This window comes from Petromyzon marinus (genome assembly GCF_048934315.1).
Source record: "Petromyzon marinus isolate PM22_M1 ecotype Great Lakes invasive population chromosome 77 unlocalized genomic scaffold, UKy_Petmar_22M1.pri1.0 chr77_unloc.4, whole genome shotgun sequence".
Classification (NCBI taxonomy): domain Eukaryota; kingdom Metazoa; phylum Chordata; class Hyperoartia; order Petromyzontiformes; family Petromyzontidae; genus Petromyzon; species Petromyzon marinus.
The window spans coordinates 187,879-195,378 of record NW_027422624.1 but is presented as its reverse complement, the minus strand read 5'-3'; the positions used below and the strand labels follow the sequence as shown (position 1 = coordinate 195,378).

The 7,500-nt window shown below is 55.0% G+C and overlaps 2 protein-coding genes across 2 annotated transcripts in view; one reads left to right on the top strand and one right to left on the bottom strand.

The window, feature by feature from the left end:
* Positions 1-7,500, bottom strand: part of LOC116937136 (transient receptor potential cation channel subfamily V member 4-like) — a 207,776-nt gene that overhangs the window by 104,064 nt on the left and 96,212 nt on the right.
* The window catches only part of LOC142908244 (transient receptor potential cation channel subfamily V member 4-like), a 57,970-nt gene that overhangs the window by 34,516 nt on the left and 15,954 nt on the right, over positions 1-7,500 (top strand). The window contains exons 7-8 of the mRNA XM_076058625.1: positions 134-229; positions 7,243-7,422. Of these exons, the coding sequence (XP_075914740.1) occupies positions 134-229; positions 7,243-7,422 (276 nt within the window). The remainder of the gene's footprint in view (positions 1-133; positions 230-7,242; positions 7,423-7,500) is intronic.

Below are 7,500 nucleotides of genomic sequence, written 5' to 3'. Positions count from 1 at the left end.
TCACCACCACCATCATCACCACCATCACCACCACCATCATCACCACCATCACCACCATCACCACCACCATCACCACCACCATAGTCACCATCATCCCCCCCCCCCCACTTGCCCCCTCCCCCCGGCCCCCCAGGCTGCTCGTGAGTTTCCGGGATTCAACCTCGAGGCGGTGAACAACCAAGATGGACTCACCCCACTCAAGATGGCCGCCAAGATGGGCAAGATCGGGGTGAGGTGCTCACCCACTCACTCACCCAGTCACTCACCTAGTCACTCACCCACTCACCCACCCACCCACTCACTCACCCAGTCACTCACCCAGTCACTCACTCAGTCACTCACCCAGTCACTCACCCACCCAGTCACTCACTCAGTCACTCACCCAGCCACTCACTCAGTCACTCACCCAGCCACTCACCCAGCCACTCACCTAGTCACTCACTCACCCAGTCACTCACCCAGCCACTCACCTAGTCACTCACCCAGTCACTCACCCAGCCACTCACCCAGCCACTCACCCAGTCACTCACCCAGCCACTCACCCAGTCAGTCACCCAGTCACTCACCCAGCCACTCACCCAGCCACTCACCCAGTCACTCACCCAGTCACTCACCCAGTCACTCACTCACCCAGCCACTCACCCAGTCACTCACCCAGTCACTGACCCAGTCACTCACTCACCCAGCCACTCACCCAGTCACTCACCCAGTCACTCACCCAGCCACTCACTCACCCAGCCACTCACCCAGTCACTCACCCAGCCACTCACCTAGTCACTCACTCAGTCACTCACCCAGCCACTCACCCAGTCACTCACCCAGCCACTCACCTAGTCACTCACTCAGTCACTCACCCAGTCACTCACCCAGCCACTCACCCAGTCACTCACTCACCCAGCCACTCACCCAGTCACTCACCCAGCCACTCACCTAGTCACTCACTCAGTCACTCACCCAGCCACTCACCCAGTCACTCACCCAGCCACTCACCTAGTCACTCACTCAGTCACTCACCCAGCCACTCACCCAGCCACTCACCCAGTCACTCACTCAGTCACTCACCCAGTCACTCACTCAGTCACTCACCCAGTCACTCACCCAGCCACTCACCTAGTCACTCACCCAGCCACTCACCTAGTCACTCACTCACCCAGTCACTCACCCAGTCACTCACCCAGTCACTCACCCAGTCACTCACCTAGTCACTCACTCACTCAGTCACTCACCCAGTCACTCACCCAGCCACTCACCTAGTCACTCACCCAGCCACTCACCTAGTCACTCACTCACCCAGTCACTCACTGAGTCACTCACCCTGTCACTCACCCAGTCACTCACCCACCCAGTCACTCACCCAGTCACTCACCCAGTCACTCACTCACCCAGTCACTCACCCAGTCACTCACCCAGCCACTCACCCAGTCACTCACCCAGCCACTCACCCAGTCACTCACTCACCCAGCCACTCACCCAGCCACTCACCCAGCCACTCACTCAGTCACTCACTCAGTCACTCACCCAGTCACTCATCCAGTCACTCACTCACCCAGTCACTCACTCACCCAGTCACTCACCCAGCCACTCACTCAGTCACTCACTCAGTCACTCACCCAGTCACTCACCCAGTCACTCACTCACCCAGTCATGCACTGACCCAGTCACTCACCCAGTCACTCACCCAGTCACTCACCACAGCCACTCACTCAGTCACTCACCCAGTCACTCACTCAGTCACTCACGCACTCACCCAGTCACTCACCCAGTCACTCACCCAGCCACTCACTCACCCAGTCACTCATTCACCCAGTCACTCACCCAGCCACTCACCCAGTCACTCACCCAGTCACTCACCCAGTCACTCACCCAGTCACTCATTCACCCAGTCACTCACCCAGCCACTCACCCAGCCACTCACCCAGCCACTCACCCAGCCACTCACCCAGCCACTCACTCATTCACCCAGTCACTCATTCACCCAGTCACTCATTCACCCAGTCACTCACCCAGTCACTCACTCAGTCACTCACCCAGCCACTCACCCAGTCACTCACCCAGTCACTCACTCACTCACCCAGTCACTCACCCAGTCACTCACCAGTCACTCACCCAGTCACTCACCCACCCAGTCACTCACACAGTCACTCACTCAGTCACTCACCCAGTCACTCACACAGTCACTCACTGAGTCACTCACCCTGTCACTCACCCAGTCACTCACCCACCCAGTCACTCACCCAGTCACTCACCCAGTCACTCACTCACCCAGTCACTCACCCACTCACTCACTCAGTCACTCACCCAGTCACTCACCCAGCCACTCACTCACCCACTTACTCACCCTGTCACTTACTCACCCAGTCACTCACTCACCCACTCACTCTCCCAGTCACTCACCCAGTCACTCACCCAGTCGTTTATACACGCGTGTGCGTGTACACGTGTGTGTACATGTGTGTGTTAGTGTGTGAGTGTGTGTGGTGTGTCAGTGTGTGTCAGTGTGTGTCAGTGTGTCAGTGTGTGTGGTGTGTGTCAGTGTGTCAGTGTGTGTGTTGTGTCAGTGTGTGTCAGTGTGTGTCAGTGTGTGTGGTGTGTCAGTGTGTCAGTGTGTGTCAGTGTGTGTCAGTGTGTGTGGTGTGTCAGTGTGTGTCAGTGTGGTGTCAGTGTGTGTGGTGTGTCAGTGTGGTGTCAGTGTGTGTGGTGTGTCAGTGTGTGTCAGTGTGTGTGGTGTGTCAGTGTGTGTCAGTGTGTGTGGTGTGTCAGTGTGTGTGGTGTGTGTCAGTGTGTCAGTGTGTGTGGTGTGTCAGTGTGTGTGGTGTGTCAGTGTGTGTCAGTGTGTGTGTGTGTCAGTGTGTCAGTGTGTGTGGTGTGTCAGTGTGTGTGGTGTGTCAGTGTGTGTGGTGTGTCAGTGTGTGTGGTGTGTCAGTGTGTGTGGTGTGTCAGTGTGTGTCAGTGTGTGTCAGTGTGTGTCAGTATGTGTGGTGTGTCAGTGTGTGTCAGTGTGTGTCACTGTGTCATTGTGTGTGTGTGTGTCAGTGTGTGTGGTGTGTCAGTGTGTGTCAGTGTGTGTCAGTGTGTGTCAGTATGTGTGGTGTGTCAGTGTGTGTCAGTGTGTGTCAGTGTGTGTGGTGTGTCAGTGTGTGTCAGTGTGTCAGTGTGTGTCAGTGTGTGTCAGTGTGTGTGGTGTGTCAGTGTGTGTGGTGTGTCAGTGTGTGTGGTGTGTCAGTGTGTGTGGTGTCAGTGTGTGTGGTGTGTCAGTGTGTGTGGTGTGTCAGTGTGTGTGGTGTCAGTGTGTGTGGTGTGTCAGTGTGTGTGGTGTGTGTGGTGTGTGTGGTGTGTGTGGTGTGTCAGTGTGTGTCAGTGTGTGTCACTGTGTCAGTGTGTGTGTGTGTGTCATTGTGTGTGGTGTGTCAGTGTGTGTCAGTGTGTGTCAGTGTGTGTGGTGTGTCAGTGTGTGTCAGTGTGTGTCAGTGTGTCAGTGTGTGTGGTGTGTCAGTGTGTGTGGTGTGTCAGTGTGTGTGAGTGTGTCAGTGTGTGTCAGTGTGTGTCAGTGTGTGTGGTGTGTCAGTGTGTGTCAGTGTGTGTCAGTGTGTCAGTGTGTGTGGTGTGTCAGTGTGTGTGGTGTGTCAGTGTGTGTCACTGTGTCAGTGTGTGTGTGTGTGTCAGTGTGTGTGGTGTGTCAGTGTGTGTCAGTGTGTGTGGTGTGTCAGTGTGTGTCAGTGTGTGTCAGTGTGTGTGTCAGTGTGTGTCAGTGTGTGTCAGTGTGTCAGTGTGTCAGTGTGTGTCAGTGTGTGTGGTGTGTCAGTGTGTGTGGTGTGTCAGTGTGTCAGTGTGTGTCAGTGTGTGTCAGTGTGTCAGTGTGTGTGGTGTGTCAGTGTGTGTCAGTGTGTGTCAGTGTGTGTCAGTGTGTGTCGTGTGTGTCAGTGTGTGTCAGTGTGTGTCATTGTGTCAGTGTGTGTGGTGTGTCAGTGTGTGTCAGTGTGTGTCAGTGTGTGTCAGTGTGTGTCAGTGTGTGTGGTGTGTCAGTGTGTGTCAGTGTGTGTCAGTGTGTGTCAGTGTGTGTGGTCCATTGGTGTGTCAGTGTGTCAGTGTGTGTCAGTGTGTGTGGTGTGTCAGTGTGTGTGGTGTGTCATTGTGTCAGTGTGTGTCAGTGTGTGTCAGTGTGTGTCATTCTGTCAGTGTGTGTCAGTGTGTGTCAGTGTGTGTCAGTGTGTGTCAGTGTGTGTCAGTGTGTCAGTGTGTGTCAGTGTGTGTGGTGTGTCAGTGTGTGTCAGTGTGTGTCAGTGTGTGTGGTGTGTCAGTGTGTGTCAGTGTGTGTGGTGTGTCAGTGTGTGTCAGTGTGTGTCAGTGTGTGTGGTGTGTCAGTGTGTGTCAGTGTGTGTCAGTGTGTGTCAGTGTGTGTCATTCTGTCAGTGTGTGTCAGTGTGTGTCAGTGTGTGTCAGTGTGTGTGGTGTGTCAATGTGTGTCAGTGTGTGTCAGTGTGTCAGTGTGTGTCAGTGTGTGTCAGTGTGTGTCAGTGTGTGTCAGTGTGTCAGTGTGTGTCAGTGTGTGTGGTGTGTCAGTGTGTGTCAGTGTGTGTCAGTGTGTGTCAGTGTGTGTGGTGTGTCAGTGTGTGTCAGTGTGTGTCAGTGTGTGTCAGTGTGTCAGTGTGTGTCAGTGTGTGTCAGTGTGTGTCAGTGTGTGTCAGTGTGTGTGGTGTGTCAGTGTGTGTCAGTGTGTGTCAGTGTGTGTCAGTGTGTGTCAGTGTGTCAGTGTGTGTCAGTGTGTGTGTTGTGTCAGTGTGTGTCAGTGTGTGTGGTGTGTCAGTGTGTGTCAGTGTGTGTCAGTGTGTGTGGTAGTGTAGTAGCGGTTAGCGCTACGCTGCACTACGAACCTGGCGACCCGAGTTCCATTCCCCCTCACGGCAGTGACGATTATCTGAACGGGTTCTGGGCCTCCCCTAGGTCGACTCGGCCTCAAATGAGCACCTGGTATAGTGGTGGTGTTGTGAACATCACTAGCACTGGGGGAGAGACAAAGGCGGCCGGGCGTGGTGCTGGCCACCCACCCCCTCGTGTGCCACAGTGCCGGTAGCCTTCATAGGTGGTGCTACTAGCAGCACTTGCCCCTACAGCCCTGCTAGAGGCTACCTGGGGGAGCTTTGTCTGTGTGTACATCATAGGTGGTGCTACTCGCTACTAGCAGCACTTGCCCCTACAGTCTGTTACAGGCTACACGAGGGATCTTTGTCTTTGTGTCTGTGTGTGTGACTGCCCTATATGACATCATAACAACAGCCTGGACCACTGGACGGGTTCCGCAGGATTGGCAGGATGCCCTGGTAGTCCCCCTCTTTAAGAAGGGGGACCGCACAGACTGTAGCAACTACAGGGGCATCTCACTCCTCAGTGTGCCGGGAAAGGTCCTGGCAAGGATTATTCAACATCGCCTTGCCAGGCACACTGAGGAGAGGCTTGCGGAGCCCCAATGCGGTTTCAGGAAAGGGCGGTCCTGCATAGATGCCATATTTTCTGTCCGTCTCCTACAGCAGAGGTGTAGGGAATTCCAGCAAGACCTACATCTCTGCTTTATTGACCTGGTCAAGGCCTATGATACCATCAGTAGGCCTGGGCTCTGGGTTGTTCTTCGTGCTTTCGGAGTCCCTGACCCTCTGCTCACAATCATTAAGGACCTTCATGATGGTGAGCGGGCCTGGGTAAAACTACGTGGCCGGGAGTCGGAGCCATTCCCTGTACACCTTGGGGTGCGACAGGGATGTCCTCTGGCTCCCACATTATTTAACATCTATTTTGACCACGTAGTTCGTGAAGCATTCAATAGCTGTACCGGAGGAATTTTCATCTGGTACAGATATAATGGGAGGCTCATCGATCAGAGGAGGAGTTGGAGACGCTGCTGCTGAGACTGGAGCGTGCCACTAAGAGATGGGGCCTTACCATCAGCCCCACCAAAACTAAGCACCTGCCTGGATATTTTGTACCATCGGACACTCCACCACCACAACTCCCAATTGGTGATGGGGCAGTTGTGGAGAGAGTGGAGAGTTTCCCATACCTGGGCAGTGTGCTTATGACCGGCTCCGGTCTAACGGCAGAGGTCTCACTCCGAATCAGTCGAGCGGCAATATCTTTTCATCGGTTACGTAACGCTGTGTGGAAGCTACCTGGTCTGTCGCTCTGCACTAAGCTTCAGGTCTTCTCGGCCACAATCATTCCCTCCCTTCTCTACGCTTGCGAAACGTGGAACCCCCTAATGGAACATCTTCGCCGGTTAGAAACATTTAGGCTGGCCTGCCTACGATCCATCCTGGCTTTAACCAGGCTGGATTGTGTGAGGAGCTCACAAATCCTTGAAAGATCTGGGCAAGGTCCCATCGGTGAGCTCCTCCGGCAGGCAAGGCTGCGATGGCTGGGTCATGTAGCCCGCATGCCCAGCCACCGCATGCCCAAACAGCTTTTGTTCGGCCGGATCGAGGGGGCTAAGCGGGCGCGGCACGGGCTAGAGAAGAGATGGAGTGACGTGGTACAGGAGGACGTGGAGCTGAGTGGACTTGCCAATGACCGGTACCGGCGGTGTCAGGATCGGCATCTGTGGAGGAGGCTCGTGAAGGACGCTGCTGGGCAGTTGGAGGCAGTCGCCCTCCAACAACAACGGAGGGCGGAGGAGCGATGCTCAGAACAACGAGCGGAGCGCCGGGTGGCTAAAGCACGGCAGGTTGGCACAGTAGGGGGCACAGGTGGTGCATCAGCCAGTCATCTCAGTCAGTCGACCCGTGGCACCTGCTGGGTCTGCCCCGTGACCTCCTGCCAGCGGGCGTTCGACACTTCACGTGGCCTCAAGGTGCACATGGCCTGGCACAAGCGTCGTGGTGATGTCACCGCCACTTAGTGTGTCTGTGTGTGTGTACGTGTGTGTGTCTGTGTGTGTGTACGCGCATGTGTGTGTCTGTGTGTACGTGTGTGTCTGTGTGTACGTGTGTGTGTATGTGTGTGTGTGTACGTGTGTGTGTACGTGTGTGTGTGTCTGTGTGTGTGTCTGTGTGTTTGCTACCTGTATGTCTCACTGTCGTTGTCTTCGTGTGTGTGTGTCTGTGTGTACGTGTGTGTGTGTGTGTACGTGTGTGTGTGTCTCTGTGTGTCTCTGTGTGTGTCTCTGTGTGTGTGTGTGTCTCTGTGTGTGTGTCTCTGTGTGTGTCTGTGTCTCTGTGTGTGTGTCTCTGTGTGTGTGTGTGTACACGCGTGTAGATCTTTGGCCACATGTTACGTCGCGAGGTTGCCGACCCGCGTGTCCGCCACCTCTCCCGCAAGTTCACCGACTGGGCCTACGGTCCGGTCTTCTCGTCCCTCTATGACCTGTCCAGCATCGACACCTTCAGCGAGAGCAACTCGGTGCTGTCCATCATCGTCAACGGAGGCAACATCCAGGTGGGAGTGGAGAGAGACACAGAGAGAGACAGAGAGAGACAGAGAGAGAGACAGAGAGAGAGACAGAGAGAGAGACAG